This window comes from Phyllobates terribilis, unplaced genomic scaffold, assembly GCF_046119375.1.
Source record: "Phyllobates terribilis strain yellow unplaced genomic scaffold, ASM4611937v1 Scaffold_5__5_contigs__length_657084704, whole genome shotgun sequence".
Classification (NCBI taxonomy): domain Eukaryota; kingdom Metazoa; phylum Chordata; class Amphibia; order Anura; family Dendrobatidae; genus Phyllobates; species Phyllobates terribilis.
The window spans coordinates 149,678,610-149,697,907 of record NW_027362765.1 but is presented as its reverse complement, the minus strand read 5'-3'; the positions used below and the strand labels follow the sequence as shown (position 1 = coordinate 149,697,907).

Here is a 19,298-nt window from a genome sequence, read left to right as displayed (position 1 = left end):
TTATTTTGTGATTTTTTTTTTAATATATTTTTAAAATTTTTGAAAACTTTTTTCTTTTTTTAAACTTTTTTACCTTGTCCCTTTTAAACTTTCCCTGCCCTATTCTTTTGCATTGCAGGACATTAGATCAGTGCATCGCACACAGGGAGGAGGCATGTCAGCTCCTGCTCTAATGACATGTTTGAATCACTCCTGTGTGCATGATTTGCGACTGTTTGACAGCTTTAATACATGTTAGTAATGCTTAAGAAACAACCATTCCTCACATGTATTAAAGCTGTCAAACAGTCGTAAATCATGCACACGGGAGTGATTCAAACATATCACTGAGTACGCTGAAGATACTCGGTACTTGCCTGAGCATACTCGTCGAAAGGATTAACCGAACATACTCGCTCATCACTACCTGTCATGCCTTGGTAGTTTTATCATGCCCGGCAGCCAGCCTCCTCTCAGAACGTGTCTTCAGTTCTGCTAGTGGTGTCCTGACGGATAAGTGCATCCGGCTGTCCCCTGAAAGTGTAGACCGCCTAACTTTCATCAAGATGAACAAATCATGGATCTCCATGGACTTTTGCATCCCAATCGCAGACTGTGCAGACTAGACGATGATGTTTTCCTTAGTGTCCTGCATTGATCTCGCGTTATTGCAGTCTGTGATATCTTTGTTGTGGCTTCTGCACTTGCTGAAATGTGGAGACTCCTGATTGGGTCTCCATCTGCTGGGTTGGCTGTAGTGGAAGAGGTGTCGGCCCCCATTATACTATTTCTACTCTAGTGAAATTGATGCCACTTTGGTGGTGTCTGCCCCTAATTTTTGGAAATGTGGAGACTCCTGATTGGGTCTCCATCTGCTGGGTTGGCTATAGTGGAAGACAGGGGCGACCTACCGCCCGTGCAGCCCGTTCATTGAACGGGGGCCCCGAGGGAGAGGGGGCCCCTCCAGCCTCCAGCAGGGGCGCCATCAGGGCATGACTGTCCTGACTCCAGTATGGGGCCCGGCCGGTCAGGGCCCCCTTGGGGCCCCCCTCTTGTGTGTCTCCTCATGGGGCCCCCGCAGGGCCGGCGTCAGCACCCGGCGCACCCGGGCAAATGCCGGGGCCCTGAGCAGGCGGGCGGGCCCTCACCGTCGGGCACCCCGCGCGCTATGGGACCCGTGAGCGGAGGAGAGCGGTGTCAGAGCCCGCTCCCCCCCGCTTGCTCAGGGCCCCGGCACCCGGCACAATACTTACCCCTCCCCGTGCCTCCGCAGCAGCTCCTGCATCCTCCGCGGCTGCTGCACTGTGACGTCTCAGGTCAGAGGGCGCGGTGACGTCTTTACACCGCGCTCTCTCCTGAGCAGTCACAGTGCAGAGCGGGAAGATGCCCGCAACGCTGAGGAGTCCAGAGCAGCGACAGCAGGTGAGATGTGAGGTGAGTATTTGATTTTTTTTTTTTATTGTATGGAGGCATGGGGCAGTATAAGGGAGGGGGATGTGTCATCCTGCATGGGGCATTATAAGGGGGGGGTGTGTGTGACATCCTGCATGGGGCATTATAAGGGGGGGTGACATCCTGCATGGGGCATTATATGGGGGGGTGAAATCCTGCATGGGGCATTATATGGGGGGGTGACATCCTGCATGGGGCATTATAAGGGGGGGTGACATCCTGCATGGGGCATTATAAGGGAGGGGGGGTGACATCCTGCATGGGGCATTATAAGGGAGGGGGGGTGTGGCATCCTGCATGGGGCATTATAAGGGAGGGGGGGTGACTTCCTGCATGGGGCATTATAAGGGGGGGTGACATCCTGCATGGGGCATTATAAGGGAGGGGGGTGTGACATCCTGCATGGGGCATTATAAGGGAGGGGGGGATGTGACATCCTGCATGGGGCATTATAAGGGAGGGGGTGTGTGTGACATCCTGCATGGGGCATTATAAGGGGGGGTGACATCCTATATGGGGGGGAACAGCCTGCATGGGGCATTATGTGGGGGGAACAGCCTGCGTGGGGCATTATGTGGGGGGAAAAGCCTGCGTGGGGCATTATGTGTGGGGAACAGCCTGCATGGAGCGTTATATGGGGTCCAGTATTCTGTATGGAGCGTTATATGGGGGGGGGGGGGTGAAATCCTGCATGGGGAATTATATGGGGGGGGTGACATCCTGCATGGGGCATTATAAGGGGGGGTGACATCCTGCATGGGGCATTATAAGGGGGGGTGACATCCTGCATGGGGCATTATAAGGGAGGGGGTGTGTGACATCCTGCATGGGGCATTATAAGGGAGGGGTGTGTGGGACATCCTGCATGGGGCATTATAAGGGAGGGGGGTGTGACTTCCTGCATGGGGCATTATAAGGGGGGGTGACATCCTGCATGGGGCATTATAAGGGAGGGGGTGTGTGTGACATCCTGCATGGGGCATTATAAGGAAGGGGGGGTGTCATCCTGCATGGGGCATTATAAGGGGGGTGACATCCTATAAGGGGGGAACAGCCTGCATGGGGCATTATGTGGGGGGAACAGCCTGCGTGGGGCATTATGTGGGGGGAAAAGCCGGCGTGGGGCATTATGTGTGGGGTACAGCCTGCATGGAGCGTTATATGGGGGCCAGTATTCTGTATGGAGCGTTATATGGGGGCCAGTATCCTGTATGGAGCGTTATATGGGGACCAGTATCCTGTATGGAGCATTTTATGGGGGCCAGTATTCTGTATGGAGCATTTTATGGGGGCCAGTCTCCTGTATGGAGCATTTTATGGGAGCCAGTATACTGTGTGGAGCGATTCGCTGGTTTCTGAGCTATTGTGGAATTTACAATAGATATCACTCATGTAATGTAAGAAGTGAAATCTTTGCATTGTACTATATATATATTTCTCTTCGGTATCTGTACATCATGAATCGTGGTATGTGTTAAAGGGGCCCACTGAGACTCTTTCGCCCGGGGCCCACAAAAACCTGGAGCCGGCCCTGGGCCCCCGGCCCCATGCTGAGCGCTAAGCGCTGGGACATCTCAGCGCTGCTTTCCTCTGTGTAGCAGTGTAGCGCTGCTGCAGCAGCACCTTCATGACTCCCCTGATTTCCGGTCATGTGATGGCGCCGTCACATGGCCGGAAGTCAGGAGAACCTGGTGGCAGCGACGTGGACGAGCACCAGAATTCTGCAGGGATCGCATGGGGGTAAGTATAACAAGTTTTATTTTTTTTTTAAATACAATTAATTAAATAGGAGTGGGGGGAATCAGAGATGCACAGGGGGATGAGAGATGCATGGGGGGGATGAGATGCACATGGGAGGGGATGAGAGATGCACGGGGGGGATGAGATGCACGGGGGGGTGAGATGCACGGGGGGGTGAGATGCACGGGGGGGTGAGATGCACGGGGGGATGAGATGCACGGGGGGATGAGATGCACGGAGGGGGGCTGAGATGCACGGGGGGGTCAGAGATGCACGTGGGGGGGTGAGAGCTGCACATGGGGGGGTGAGAGCTGCACATGGGGGGGATGAGAGATGCATGGGGGGATGAGATGCACATGGGGGGGATGAGAGCTGCACATGGGGGGGTGAGAGATGCACATGGGGGGTTATGTTTACATAACTTTGTTGCCCTATGAAGGGCGGGGGGGGGGGCAAAAATTTCTTGCACAGGATCCCACTACAGTCTGTGTCTGCCCCTGGTGGAAGAGGTGTCAGTCCCCATTATACTATTTCTACTCTAGTGAAATTGATGCCACTTTGGTGGTGTTGGCCCCTAATTTTTAGAAATGTGGAGACTCCTGATTGGGTCTCCATCTGCTGGGTTGGCTGTAGTAGAAGGGGTGTCAGTGCCCCATTATACTAGGTCTACTCTGGTGAAATGGATGCCACTTTAGTGGTGTGTGTGGCAATAATTTTTTGAAATGTGGAGACTCAAAGTTCGGTCTCCTTCATGCGTGTTGTCTGTAGCAGTAGGGCTCCCAGACTGGCAGACATGCCTTAAATTTTCTAGCAATAGTAGTCTACAAAACTGATATTTGTGCCACCTGAGTGTGGTTGGGCAGAAAAGCAGCTTGAGCTGTTGCATGTGGCATCAGGGATCCCAGCACAGCAGGCCTACACCGATTCCTCACCCACCTCGTTTTAATTTGAAGTTAAATTCAAAGCTGTAAATGCTGGCCCAGGCCCTGATACCTCATGCATGGCCCATGGCTGACTGCTGCTGTGCCATTATAAAATTTGTACTGTGGGTCAATTGATGCCACTTTTCCTGGTGTCTGACCCTAATTTGAGCTGTTTTGGCAGCTTTTGGGCTTCTTTGAAGGGGTTATGTATGTGTTTGGTTTTGCCTCCCATTGAATTCAATGGGATTCAGACATGTTCGTCGAACTGTTTGACGAATTGTTCGGAGAACATCGGGAAGTTTGCCTATCTGAAATGAATCGAACCTTGAGAGGTTCACTCATCTCTAATGGTCTCGCCATATATGTACGGTGGTTTGGGGAAATGCACCTCCCACAGCGCCGTACATGTACGGTGGATGTCGTAATGGGGTTAAATATGGACAATATCAGGCTTGAAAGTTATCCCCCATCATTAAAAGTTATCACCTTATCATCAATGAAAGGTGATAACTTGCAGATTTGTGGCAATGTAACCACTTGGTGTCACGCACAGTGTAGGAAAGACAAAATGTGACACAAAAGGATGAGGGGAAGCGATGCCCAGACACTAGGGAAAGGAGGAAGTGGAGACCTCCTAAGCTGATCTGCAATCACCCTGTCAACCCCTACATCCCTATATTGGTTCCTCACCAATCGCCGCACAGGAACCTATCCCTGTATTTACTTAGCGCTTGGCCCTAGATAGGGATGAGCGCTAGTCGATCCCCACTGACTACTAAAGACAGCAAGGGGAGACAGGCACGGGGGAAGTAGCTTAGCTTGAGTTGACTTCAGAGAGATGGTACACACGTCCTCTTAGCACCAGAGAGGAAGTAAGAACTGCACTTGCTCCAAGCCTTCACAAGAGGTCATGTGAATATCACTGGCTCCTCCCTATTGCAAAGTGAAAGTATTTATACACCCAGGCCAGGGTGTTAATTAGCAAGAGGAAGGTAGCCACTGGGTCCTAGAGTGAGACAGATCTAAGAATGGTGTCTGTATTGCCAAACGAAGAGATCTTCTGCAACCAACTGCAGGATGACTGTCTGTCATATCTGACACACCCGTGACTCTTGGGCCCCCAGCAATCCAGAGAGTGGGCTCTGAAGTGCCCTGATGAAAAAGAGCAGTGGCTGCTCATGCACCATCCCTGCATTTATTTTCTATGATACTTTCAAGATTGAACACTGCACTTGGCTATCTCTGGCATAGAGAATGTATGGAACAATGGCATGCGTGTTTGCATTTTAAAGCCTAATTCTCGGGATCAGTAGGGGTCCCAGCGGTCAGTTTCCCACTATCAGTATTTGGTCAGTATTTTTTCTCAGGAGTGAGAGCCAAAACCAGGTGAGGAACAATCAGACAAAAGGTATAATAGAAACAAGTGCACCAATTCTGCATTTATCACACACTCTTGGTTTTGTCTCCCACTCTTGAGAAAAAATACTGACCAAATACTGATAGTGGGGCCGTGGCCTTTAAGTGTAATGTTTTTGCCCAGTGTTTTTATATCTTGAATATATCTAAGTTGTGACTTAGTCAAAAATCAATATAGGCTAAGTGTTTGGGATCTTTTCATTTCCAGCTTTTGGGTCTTGATATAATACCTGGTCAAGTTGTGTCTCTGGGTCTTCGCCTATACTGTTTAGTAGTAAGCTATCACGTGAAATCTGTTCATTCTGTGACTCTGTTGGTTTTTGATTTATTTCCACAGCTTGTTCTTGGGCGATCATTAATGGTGGCTTTACATCTGCAGGTTGTACTTTGCATTTTAAGATTCCTAATAACTTATCTTCCTTAGCTTCCAGCTCACTTTTGTTAATGTGAAAGTATACGGCTTGTTTCTTGTCCACGATGATAGTTTTCACCGTTTCATGTTTCCCTACAGGTGTATCTATGGTCTCAGCTGTGGTGTCCTCTATTGTCTCATAACATTCCTCTAGTGTTGCTTCTGGCAAAGGTTTTCTTGTCTTCTCATCGTGATGTAGCTGCACTGGGCTGTCTTTTTTTTTCTCAATATGTACAGCCTCTGTTGGTAAATTATCTTTCTTTCTCTTAAAAATGCTATAGAGGAACTGTATTATTTTGCTCATGTTTTGCTTTGTTGAGTTACTTCTTAATTGTTCTTGCTTTCCACGCGTGGTCCAAGTTGCTTGAGATGTAGAAACGATGAATCCCTATGTAACCAAAAACAATCATTCAATCTGCATGGACTAGAAATTAAGGATAAGATTTAACTATATGTTTACATGTAAAGCGCCTTGGAATAAATGGAGCTATAATAATAATAACTATAATACAAAACAGATAAACAGAAAATCCATACACACTTTTTTAAAGACTTTTTTTTTACCCCTTAACAATTGCCATGCTTTTAAGGTTTCTCATTTAAGGGACTTATTTTCATGAACTGCCTTTTGATGGCTTTGCTCTAGAAGAAGATTGTGGTTCTTTGTGCTGTAAACACCCAATGTTTAGGCTGTTGTTAACAAACAGCCTTGGGCATTAAGACACAGATCAGTTTTTCAAAAAGTTGGTCTCCAGTCTTTTAAACTGCTTAGATATTCTAGGCAATAGTAACAGTGACATCTAAGACAAGGTGCTCTGGTGAACTTAATAGACTGAAAGTGACTGCTGCAACCAATCACTTGACTAGTCGTTATGGTCAGTTTTACTTGCAATGATCATGTGACTGATGCATGGGAAGTCCTCACTTCCAGGACTGCAAGAAATTGCTTGAACAGCAGCTCTGGAGCAGTAGGATATTCAACTGGTGGTAATGGCTATTTCTTTATCATATTCTCTATTCTATTGCGTCTTTTGAATAGTCCTGAAAAAACACTTAAAGGAGAAATTTTGGTTTTAATTTATTTGCACCTAAATTGTGAGATTGTGGTTGCAACTGAGGCCTCCTTCACATGCCTGTGTTTCCAGTATTTGTGGTATCCACTTTTTTCATGGATACCATAAGAAACCATGATAACCTATGGTGCTATGAACATGTCCTTGTTTTTACATGGACCGTATGTATGTCTGTGCAAAACACACGTAGACATGTCTGTTTTTTTTTCGACAGCAGAGATGACAAGGGCCAATAGAAGCCTATAGGTCCATGAAAAACACATACTGCACACGGATGGCATCTGTGTGCCATCCGTGTTTAACATTTCAAAATATAGAAGAAACTTTGTCATTTATTCCTTTCTTTATTCATACTGGAAAAACACTGATGACACACAGATGACAAACTGATGGAAAACACTGACACCGGTACCAGTTTTTCACGTACGTGTTTTATATGGACGCGTGAAGGAGGCCTGACACTGATTTGGTCAGATGGATTGATAGATTATAGAGGTGAAGTGATGTCTATTTTATTTCACTAAAAGGACTACCCAGGACTCTATTCTTTAATCTAAATTGGCTCTACTGTATTTCATAATTGCAATGGATTTTACTAAATTTGGTGGATGTTAAAAAAATAATCAGCACAGAATTACGAACCTAAAATTCACATTGTGTTAAATACCAGTGGAGTTTTTATTCTTAAATTCAATTATAATAACTGATCTGTTACTCAACAATCCCATCTCCAGTGCTGTGCTCTTCATTGCCATCTTGCTGTGTTTGGTATCCTCTGCTCCTTGTAACATACCTGGCGGCGTCCTTGCATAGTGGTCCATCTCCCACTGTGCAAGAGCGCGCACTTGATCTCCTGTCCAGAATGTCTCTCTGGCTTCCCTCCATGCTGTCTGTTTGTGTCTGTTTCTGCTGCTTAAGGGCGGCGCCCGATCACTTCCTGCTTTTTGTACCTGCTGTGGGTCACACCCCTTGTGCGTCCTCAGCCTATTGCTGTCTGTCACCTGGTATATAGCTCAGCTGCTCCCATCTATCCCTGCCTGAGCATAGTGTTTCATTCAGTGTGTGCTTGCACTCTGAAGGTGCCAGGTCCCGTTCTGTGTTCTCTTGTCTGCCTATCCTGGAGGCTGTATTTCCAGGCCTGTCTGAACACGCTCCTAGCCTGTTCCTCCTGCCTTCTAGGGGCCGATTACCTAGACCCGTTCCTGTATCTTGTCTGACCTGTCTGAACACGCTCCTAGCCTGTTCCTCCTGCCTTCTAGGGGCCGATTACCTAGACCTGCTCCTGTATCTTGTCTGTCCTGTCTGAACACGCACCTTGCCTGTTCGTCCTGCCTCTCTGGGGGCCGTATTCCCAGACCCGCTCCTGTATTCCGCTGCAGTGTCGGTCTCCTCCGTACACTCAGTTCCAGTCTGAACTCTCTCCTATCCTTTACCTGTTTTGCCTCTATGTCCGTTCCCTTCCTTTTTCTGCAGAGTCTGAACTCGTACCTAACTCCTGCTTGTTGTCTCTGTACTCCCGTTTGTGAGTTTGTGGTCCACTCGCTACTTCTCTGCTAGTACCCTGTGGGTGTCTGGCTCTGCCTTTCCCTTCCTGTCTGTTCCGTGTGAACAGAGCCCTGTCCCCCCTACTCAGCCTAGCCTGCTCTGACTCCTTTGCTCACCGCTCCGGTGGTTCTAGCCTGCTCTGACTCCTTTGCTCACCGCTCTGGCGGTTCTAGTCTGCTCTGACTCCTTTGCTTACCGCTCCGGCGGTTCTAGCCTGCCCTGCTTCTGCCCACTGCTCCGGCAGTCCTGTCCTGCCCTGCTTCTGCCCGCTGCTCCGGCAGTCCTGTCCTGCCCTGCTTCTGCCCGCTGCTCCGGCAGTCCTGTCCTGCCCTGCTTCTGCCCGCTGCTCCGGCAGTCCTGTCCTGCCCTGCTTCTGCCCGCTGCTCCGGCAGTCCTGTCCTGCCCTGCTTCTGCCCGCTGCTCCGGCAGTCCTGTCCTGCCCTGCTTCTGCCCGCTGCTCCGGCAGTCCTGTCCTGCCCTGCTTCTGCCCGCTGCTCCGGCAGTCCTGTCCTGCCCTGCTTCTGCCCGCTGCTCCGGCAGTCCTGTCCTGCCCTGCTTCTGCCCGCTGCTCCGGCAGTCCTGTCCTGCCCTGCTTGTGCTCGCTGCTCCTGCAGCCCCGTCCTGCTCTGTTCTTGCCCACCGCTTCGGGCGTTCCCTCTCTGCTGTGGTTGTCTACCGCATCTGCGGTTCTGTGACCCAGTCTGTACTGGGTCTTAACCTTTCTGTGCTCCAGCCCGTCCTTTCGGCCAGTACCTCCCTGCCTGCATACTCGCCTGTATCCACCCATCTGCATACCTGCCGTGTTTGCTTATATCCACCAGTCTGTGCCAGCCTAACCTGCCTGTTCCTGAGTCCCAGTGTGTACTGGGTCCTATCCCGCCTGTGTTCCTACCTGCTAGTGCCTCCCTGTCTGCACTCTAGCTGTGCTTGCCTGTACCCCTCTACCTGTATTGTTCCTGAGTCCCAGTGTGTACTGGGTCCTATCCCGCCTGTGTTCCTACCTGCTAGTGCCTCCCTGTCTGCACTCTAGCTGCGCTTGCCTTTACCCGCCTGCCTGCATACCAGTCGTGCCTGCCTATACCCTCCAGTCTGTGCGCCAGCCTAACCAGCCTGATCCAGTAATCCCTGTGTGGGTCAACCCCCGTGTCCGGAGTTTGACCTGGAGTAGCACCTGGTCCCTCTGCCCGGTTTCTCCCTGGTGCACTGGCGTCGTATGCAGTCGTGCCATCTTGGTCGGATCGGCCAGATACTTAGTCACGCCCCTCCAGGCACTCTCCGGTTCATGGTCCAGTGGAATCACTACAATCACACGCACACGCCGCTCAGCCCGGGCGTGTGCATAACAGCATGCTCAGGCCATGGTTCCCGTTGAGCCCCACGGCCTTCGCTCTCTGAGAAGTTTTCCAGCGAATACATGCATTAAAATAAATAAATATTTTTTTTTCCTTTAGCTGAGTTCCAGGCGAATTACGCACCCGTCCAGATGGATCTATCTGCTCTCGTTCCCGCGGATCCGCTACGTTATTATGGGGATCCTAGACAAAGTCGTGCATTTGTGGAGCAATGCATGCTACACTTCAAGTTCTACCCTCTATGTTTTCCCACCGATCGGGTTAAGGTGGCATTCATTATGTCTTACCTGGCGGGTGATGCCTTGGAATGGATCAACCCCCTATATGAAACACAGGATCCGATCCTCCTGGACCTAATGGCCTTCCTGGTGGCCTTTCTAATGGTCTTCGATGATCCTAACCCGGAGGCTCCTGCTGAAGCTTCACTTCCCAATATCCCGGAGCAGCCCCAATGGGTAATGTGTGTGGGTAGCGCAATAGTCCTCCAGCCCAATGAGACTACTGCCCACCCAGAATCCTCACAGGGTGACTACGCTTTCCGGAATACTTCTCCCAACCTCAAGAGGCAGTCCAGACGTGCTAGACGTAGAGGCAAGCCGTCACGCCAGGGTCTGTCCTCCCTGAGACCTCCTGACCCCAACCTTGAAGTCCCTACTGAAGCTTCATCTCCCTGTATCCCGGAGAAGCCCCAACGGGTAATGTGCGTGGGTAGTGCACCAGTTCTCCTGCCCGAAGAGACTTCTGCCCATCCAGACTCCACACAGGAGAACTTCCTGCACCCGGCATCAGATGCTTCACCCACTTTAACCGGTGTGCATGTCCAAGGATGCTCCAAAGCTGTGGTTACCTCAGAGTCTGTGCACCTCTACTACCTGGCGGAGGACCCCCTGTTGCCTCCTGAATCCTCCGGGATACCACTCGATGACAAATGGAGAGAGAATTCTCTACACCCGGTACTCGATACTTTGTCCGCTTCGTCCTGTGAGCCTGACAATGGGTACCCCAAAGTGGTAGTTACCCCCGAGTCTCTACACCCCTCCGACCAGGCGGAGGACCTCCAGTTGTCTCCTGAACCCTTCGGGGTGCTACCTGGTAGCGAAAGGACAGAGACTCTCCTATACTCTGTACCTGATACCTCGCTCGCTTCGTCCAGTGAGTCCAACCTAGTGTACTCCGAAGCAGAGGTTACTCCCGAGTCTCTACACCCCTCCGACCAGGCGGAGGACCTCCAGTTGTCTCCTGAACCCTTCGGGGTGCTACCTGGTAGCGAAAGGACAGAGACTCTCCTATACTCTGTACCTGATACCTCGCTCGCTTCGTCCAGTGAGTCCAACCTAGTGTACTCTGAAGCAGTGGTTACTCCCGAGTCTCTACACTCCTCTGACCAGGCGGAGGACCTCCAGTTGTCTCCAGAACCCTTCGGGGTGCCACCTGGTGGTAAATGGACAGAGACTTTCCTATATCCTGGATCTGATACCTCGCTTGCTTCGTCCAGTGAGTCCGACCTAGTGTACTCTGAAGCAGAGGTTACCCGTGAGTCTCTACACCCCTCTGACCAGGCGGAGGACCGCCAGTTGTCTCCAGAACCCTTTGGGGTGCCACCTGGTGGAGAATGGACAGAGACTTTCCTATACTCGGTACCCGATACCTCGCCTGCTTCGTCCAGTGAGTCCGACCTAGTGTACTCTGAAGCAGATGTTTTCTCTGAGCCTCTGCACTCTTCTGACCCGGCGGAGGACCTCCAGTTGTTTCCTGAATCCTCCGGAGTACCACCAGAAAACAAAGAGACAGTGACTTTTCCTCATTATGTACCTGATAACCCGTCTATTTCTTCCTGTGAGCTTGACAAGATGTACCTCGAAGCAGAGATTACCCCCAAGTCTCTGTCCCCCTCCAACCCGGTGGAGGACTTCCAGTTGTCTCCTGTACCCTCTGGGGTGCCAACTGAAAATATGTGGAGAGAGACTTCCTTGTGTGCTGTTCCTGGTACTCCACCCGTTTCGTCTGTTGCTAAGGGTGGCTGGATGGGAGGTAGCATCCTAGCTACCCAGAGGAGACCAGTTTTTCCGGTGGACAGGGGAAGTGATCTCTTCGAAGTGAAGAATTGGCCCTCGAATTCCCTGCGGAAGATTCTGGCAGGCCTGAAGAAGAGGGGGCGTAAGGGGGGGGGTACTGTAACATACCTGGCGGCGTCCTTGCATAGTGGTCCATCTCCCACTGTGCAAGAGCGCGCACTTGATCTCCTGTCCAGAATGTCTCTCTGGCTTCCCTCCATGCTGTCTGTTTGTGTCTGTTTCTGCTGCTTAAGGGCGGCGCCCGATCACTTCCTGCTTTTTGTACCTGCTGTGGGTCACACCCCTTGTGCGTCCTCAGCCTATTGCTGTCTGTCACCTGGTATATAGCTCAGCTGCTCCCATCTATCCCTGCCTGAGCATAGTGTTTCATTCAGTGTGTGCTTGCACTCTGAAGGTGCCAGGTCCCGTTCTGTGTTCTCTTGTCTGCCTATCCTGGAGGCTGTATTTCCAGGCCTGTCTGAACACGCTCCTAGCCTGTTCCTCCTGCCTTCTAGGGGCCGATTACCTAGACCCGTTCCTGTATCTTGTCTGACCTGTCTGAACACGCTCCTAGCCTGTTCCTCCTGCCTTCTAGGGGCCGATTACCTAGACCTGCTCCTGTATCTTGTCTGTCCTGTCTGAACACGCACCTTGCCTGTTCGTCCTGCCTCTCTGGGGGCCGTATTCCCAGACCCGCTCCTGTATTCTGCTGCAGTGTCGGTCTCCTCCGTACACTCAGTTCCAGTCTGAACTCTCTCCTATCCTTTACCTGTTTTACCTCTATGTCCGTTCCCTTCCTTTTTCTGCAGAGTCTGAACTCGTACCTAACTCCTGCTTGTTGTCTCTGTACTCCCGTTTGTGAGTTTGTGGTCCACTCGCTACTTCTCTGCTAGTACCCTGTGGGTGTCTGGCTCTGCCTTTCCCTTCCTGTCTGTTCCGTGTGAACAGAGCCCTGTCCCCCCTACTCAGCCTAGCCTGCTCTGACTCCTTTGCTCACCGCTCCGGTGGTTCTAGCCTGCTCTGACTCCTTTGCTCACCGCTCCGGCGGTTCTAGTCTGCTCTGACTCCTTTGCTTACCGCTCCGGCGGTTCTAGCCTGCCCTGCTTCTGCCCACTGCTCCGGCAGTCCTGTCCTGCCCTGCTTCTGCCCACTGCTCCGGCAGTCCTGTCCTGCCCTGCTTCTGCCCGCTGCTCCGGCAGTCCTGTCCTGCCCTGCTTCTGCCCGCTGCTCCGGCAGTCCTGTCCTGCCCTGCTTCTGCCCGCTGCTCCGGCAGTCCTGTCCTGCCCTGCTTCTGCCCGCTGCTCCGGCAGTCCTGTCCTGCCCTGCTTCTGCCCGCTGCTCCGGCAGTCCTGTCCTGCCCTGCTTCTGCCCGCTGCTCCGGCAGTCCTGTCCTGCCCTGCTTCTGCCCGCTGCTCCGGCAGTCCTGTCCTGCCCTGCTTCTGCCCGCTGCTCCGGCAGTCCTGTCCTGCCCTGCTTCTGCCCGCTGCTCCGGCAGTCCTGTCCTGCCCTGCTTGTGCTCGCTGCTCCTGCAGCCCCGTCCTGCTCTGTTCTTGCCCACCGCTTCGGGCGTTCCCTCTCTGCTGTGGTTGTCTACCGCATCTGCGGTTCTGTGACCCAGTCTGTACTGGGTCTTAACCTTTCTGTGCTCCAGCCCGTCCTTTCGGCCAGTACCTCCCTGCCTGCATACTCGCCTGTATCCACCCATCTGCATAACTGCCGTGTTTGCTTATATCCACCAGTCTGTGCCAGCCTAACCTGCCTGTTCCTGAGTCCCAGTGTGTACTGGGTCCTATCCCGCCTGTGTTCCTACCTGCTAGTGCCTCCCTGTCTGCACTCTAGCTGTGCTTGCCTGTACCCCTCTACCTGTATTGTTCCTGAGTCCCAGTGTGTACTGGGTCCTATCCCGCCTGTGTTCCTACCTGCTAGTGCCTCCCTGTCTGCACTCTAGCTGCGCTTGCCTTTACCCGCCTGCCTGCATACCAGTCGTGCCTGCCTATACCCTCCAGTCTGTGCGCCAGCCTAACCAGCCTGATCCAGTAATCCCTGTGTGGGTCAACCCCCGTGTCCGGAGTTTGACCTGGAGTAGCACCTGGTCCCTCTGCCCGGTTTCTCCCTGGTGCACTGGCGTCGTATGCCGTCGTGCCATCTTGGTCGGATCGGCCAGATACTTAGTCACGCCCCTCCAGGCACTCTCCGGTTCATGGTCCAGTGGAATCACTACAATCACACGCACACGCCGCTCAGCCCGGGCGTGTGCATAACACTCCTGTGTGCTTTAGGTTTCTTTGGTAATCTGGGGCGCACCTAAGGTCTTACTAAGGTTTGTACTAAATGAGCCTCCTGATAGACCCAGCCCTGTTACATTCATTCTGTTTGTCTCCTAAGAAATCCAGCTATGCTACAACTGCTGGACTCCGCTACATTCACTAAGTTAGTCTCCTGAAAAACACAGCTCTGCCACAACCCTACAAGTCAATGGATCCCAATGGTGCAGTGGGAACAACCTCTTTGACAAATTTGCTAAACAAGTAATATGACTATCTATGAGTAAATATGACTTAGTTCAGGTGGTGCCTGTTCTCTCCATTTTGATGGAAGCAAGAGTACAGCCAATAGTTTCTTCACATCCAGTACACAACTTTTCCTGCATCTATCAACACCATTAGGGTTCAACTGGAATCCTAAGGCCTGTCAGGGCTTTAGCAATCTGTACTGTGCACTTTGAACTTTATACATATCTGTCGCTGATAGAACAAAAGAAGCCTATATATTCACTTTGCTTTCTGGCGATCGGCAACACCTCTGTGAGTACGGGGCTATCATATAATGTTCTTCGTTGTGTCCTTCTTTTCAGTTTTTTGTAAAGTGTTCGTTGAATCTGGTCAGATTCAATCATTGGCTGATGAACTTCTTCAGTTGAGAAAAGGAATTATTCCGTGGACCATTTAATTTCAGATTCCTGCCTCTGAACTTCTTTAGAATGATGAAGCTTTATCTGCAGTCTTCTATGCTGGACTCTCAAGTTAGATTATTGATAAACTGGCCGGTAGTGATCTGTCTACTTCCTTCGACAATCTGGTGACTTTTGTTTCCTGTGTAGATATTTGCTTCCAAGAGGGATTTAAAGAGAAGAGTCAGGATTGCGGGCTACTAAGAGCTTCTATCAAGCCTTCATTCAAGGAGTGATTCACTGAACCCGTGCATCTTGGGCTCACTTCTTTGCCACCCTACATCATTGAAAATTGTTTTTTGTCTCAATTTCCTCTAAGTTTTCAGAATTTTCTGCACAGGCTTTTGTGGGATCAGGTGCTGCAGAAAATTTTCTTGAATACTCAGCTGTTTTCAATCGCCGCTGAGGCTTATCACTGTGAATCTTGCTTTTGGCAAAGTTTGTTTCTACACCAAGAAGGTGATACCCCAAGTTGGAGTTTTTCATTTGGAGGACATTTAGCATTTTATTCTTTTGGTTTGGTCCAGAAATCAGATTAACCAATGGAGTCCTTATTTTCTGCATTGCATTAAAACAATATATGTCATCTGCTATAAGTTTCTGCTCTGCTTCCTTGGAATCCAATATATATAATCGTCTTATCCCGTCTGTCTGTCCTTCTGTCCTGGAAATCCCACGTCGCTGAATGGTCCGGCCGCGGCCAATCAGCGACGCGGGATTTCAGAAAAAGATGGTGGCCGTTAGCGGCTCATCTGCCGCACGGAGGTCCTTCTGCTGCATGGCTGCTCGCAGCAGAAGGACCCCGACCGGGGCGCCGCTGCCCTCCATGCGGCTACCATTGGGAGATCAGCGCCTAGGGCCGCTGATCTCCCGACGGCAAGTGTGAAGGGAGGACCGGGAAGTGGCACCGCCGGTCGGGATACTTCTGCTGCGAGCAGCCGGTCATCTCCCGGCTGCTCGCAGCGGAAGTACCCGCACAGACAGCGCCGCTCCTCGGTCCTCACTAATACTATTCGCTGATTGGTTGCGGCCGCCGGCCGCGACCAATCAGCGATTTTGGCGCCAAATTTAAACACGCTCTCCAGTCCTCAGTAACAGGGTTCGCTGATTGGTCGCGGCCGCTGGCCGTGACCAATCAGCATTATTGGAGCCAAATTTAAACCCTGCACCAAATGTAAACACCGCTCTGCTGATTGGTCGCGGTCGCCGGCCGCGACCAATCAGTATTATTGGCGCCAGATTTAATCACCGCTTTGCTGATTGGTCGCGGTCGCCGGACGCGACCAATCAGCAATTCTGGCGCCAAATTTAAACACGCTATCCGGTCCTCACTAACACGGTTCGCTGATTGGTCGCGATCGCCGGACGCGACCAATCAGCAATTTTGGTGCCAAATTTAAACACGCTCTCTGGTCCTCACTAACACGGTTCGCTGATTGGTCGCGGTCGCCGGCCGCGACCAATCAGCGATTTTGGCGCCAAATTTAAACACGCTCTCCGGTCCTCACTAACACGGTTCGCTGATTGGTCGCGATCGCCGGCCGCGACCAATCAGCGATTTTGGCGCCAAATTTAAACACGCTCTCCAGACCTCCCTAACACGGTTCGCTGATTGGTCGCAGCCGCCGCCTGCGACCAATCAGCGATATTGCCGCCAAATTTAAACAACGCTTTGCTGATTGGTCACGGTTGCTGGCAGCGACCAATCAGCGATTTTGGCCGGTCGGCTGCATACATATTCTAGAATACCCGATGCGTTAGAATCGGGACACCATCTAGTCTAACATAAAACTTCTATACCATGACTTTACAAATGTGTTTAACAAATGAAAAGACCTTTTCTCCTCATCAGCCATTTGACTGAAGTATTTGTCTTCTACCAGGGTCTAAACCTTCCTGTGGAAGAGTATCCTTTGTCTGTTCCAGAAACTGAAGCTTTTTATCATCTTATATCAAGAAGAATATGGAGTGGAGCTTCATCCACAAATCTAAATCATGGGCAGGAGCAGTATTCTTTCTTAATATAAAAAATATGGATCCTTTAAACCATGCATCGATTACCGGTAAAGGTGAGTGGATCAGTCAAAATTAGAATTTGCCCGTTTGTTCATTTTTTCCCAGGAAATTTGATTTGAGTTATTCTCCTCAAATGTAATGTCCCTTATTATACTGTGGGGTCTTTCCAGACTCCAGAGCATAATAAAAAAATGGGAAAAAAATCCTGATACTCATATACTCACCTCACCAGCCCCTCTGCTACTTAACGCCACCTGTCCGATCCTCGCTTCTTCTTCTGATTCCCTGATGCTCACGCAGGAATGCACAGGCTTGTCACACTGAGCCAGTACTTCCAGTTTTCATGAGGCCTAGGAGGGTTTTGAACATGCACGTCGAAAGTCACAATGCACGTCGTGACATCATGACACCGTGACCCTCCGCGCTCTCTTCCACAGAACCCTGCTGGGCCTCATAAAAAACAGAATAACTGTAATTTTGACCAGGGGTGCCCAAACTTTTACATGCCACTGTACCTAGACAACATATTTATTTTCCCTAAAGATCTTTACTCTCATTGCTGGTTTGTTTGTTCAATTTTTCAGACTGTGGCAAAATAATCGGTATGCAAAACTTTAAAAATGCCTATTTGATGAGCTATCATTTTTTGGATATATTATTTCCTTTGGGGGATTTTAAATGCATCCTGAAAAGGTTTTGGCAGTTGTGGACCAGCCTTAATCCCTGGACCTCAAAGCCCTTCAAATATTCATGCAATAGTATTTCTTCTCATCACCCTTACCGGGAAGGCAAATTCTTGGATCTGGCAAGACTCTGCAATCCAAGCCTTGAGTCCTACACACGTGGTCAAAATTGTTGGTACCGCTCGTTTAATGAACGAAAAACCCACAATGGTCACAGAAATAACTTGAATCTGACAAAAGTAATAATAAATTAAAAATCTATAAAAATGAACAAATGAAAGTCAGACATTGCTTTTCAGCCCTGCTTCCACAGAATTTTAAAAACAATTAAACTCATGAAATAGGCCTGGACAGAAATGATGGTACCCCTGAAAATAATGTGACAAAAGGGACATGTTAAATCTAGTTGTGTCCACCAATTAGCATCACAGGTGTCTACAATCTTGTAATCAGTCAGTGGGCCTGTATATAGGGCTACAGATACTCACTGTGCTGTTTGGTGACATGGTGTGTACCACACTCAACATGTACCAGAGAAAGCAAAGGAATGAGTTGTCTCAGGAGATTAGAAATAAAATTATAGACAAGCATGTTAAAGGTAAAGGTTATAAGACCATCTCCAAGCAGCTTGATGTGCCTGTGTGTCACGGGTGTGTCGCCACGAAGATCGTCACGATTACACAGCCTGACTTCTCGCAGCTGACTTTTTGGTGCTTTGTGTTTTCGGCAGTGAGGGAGTTAATTCTCTCTCTCTCTGTGCTAGACGAGGTCCAGCCTCGCCCAGCTGCAATCAATGCTGCTGTAGTGAGTCTCCTTCAAATGCCTGCTGGTCTGTTTGGGAAGTGTCGGTGAAAGCATTTCATACAGACTTACAGAGCGGATCGTGGTATTTGGAGTTTCTGAGATAAGTGTATTTGGAGTGGTTTTTCCCTTCCTCGCTTTATCATTTATCTCCTTTCCCGTTGGTGTTCCCTCTGTTGTAGTTGTGTAGTTTTTGTATGCAAGGTGGTTTTGGTTTTTCCCTTGTACTGTCTCGTTCGTCTAAGTACTGTGTGTGGGCATATTATTACTTGTCCTCTTTTGTTGTGATTGGGGTCCTTCTCAGGACTAGATTACTTAGGTGCAGGGATCCTCAGGAGGTAGGGGTTACGCTGGCGGCCTGGACCTCTGTACCTTTAACAGTACCTCCAGGTTGAGGGATTAGTCAGGGCCCCAGCTTAGGGTCAGCTTAGGCCCCCTACCTCCAGTATACAGAGACAGCGTGACACTGTGACTACAGTTGCACATATTATTCAGAAATTTAAAATCCTTGGGACTGTAGCCAACCTCCCTGGATGTGGCCGCAGGAGGAAAACTGATGACAAATCAAAGAGACGGATAATACGAATGGTAACAAAAGAGCCCAGGATAACTTCTAAAGAGATTAAAGGTGAACTTCAAGCTCAAGGGAACATCAGTGTCAGATCGCACCATCCGTCGTTGTTTGATTCAAAGTGGACTTCATGGGAGATGACCAAGGAGAACACAATTGTTGAAAAAAAATCATAAAAAAGCCAGACTGGAATTTGGCAAACTACATGTTGACAAGCCACAAAGCTTCTGGGAGAATGTCCTATGGACAGATGAGACAAAAATGTAAGCTTTTGGCAAGGCACATCAGCTCTATGTTCACAGACGGAAAAATGAAGCATATCAAGAAAGGA

At 50.1% G+C, this 19,298-nt stretch overlaps 1 protein-coding gene across 1 annotated transcript in view; it reads right to left on the bottom strand.

The window, feature by feature from the left end:
- Positions 1 to 19,298, bottom strand: part of LOC141271490 (uncharacterized) — a 39,669-nt gene that overhangs the window by 4,840 nt on the left and 15,531 nt on the right. The window contains exon 2 of the mRNA XM_073681555.1: positions 5,741 to 6,310. Coding sequence (XP_073537656.1) covers positions 5,741 to 6,310 — 570 coding nt within the window. The remainder of the gene's footprint in view (positions 1 to 5,740; positions 6,311 to 19,298) is intronic.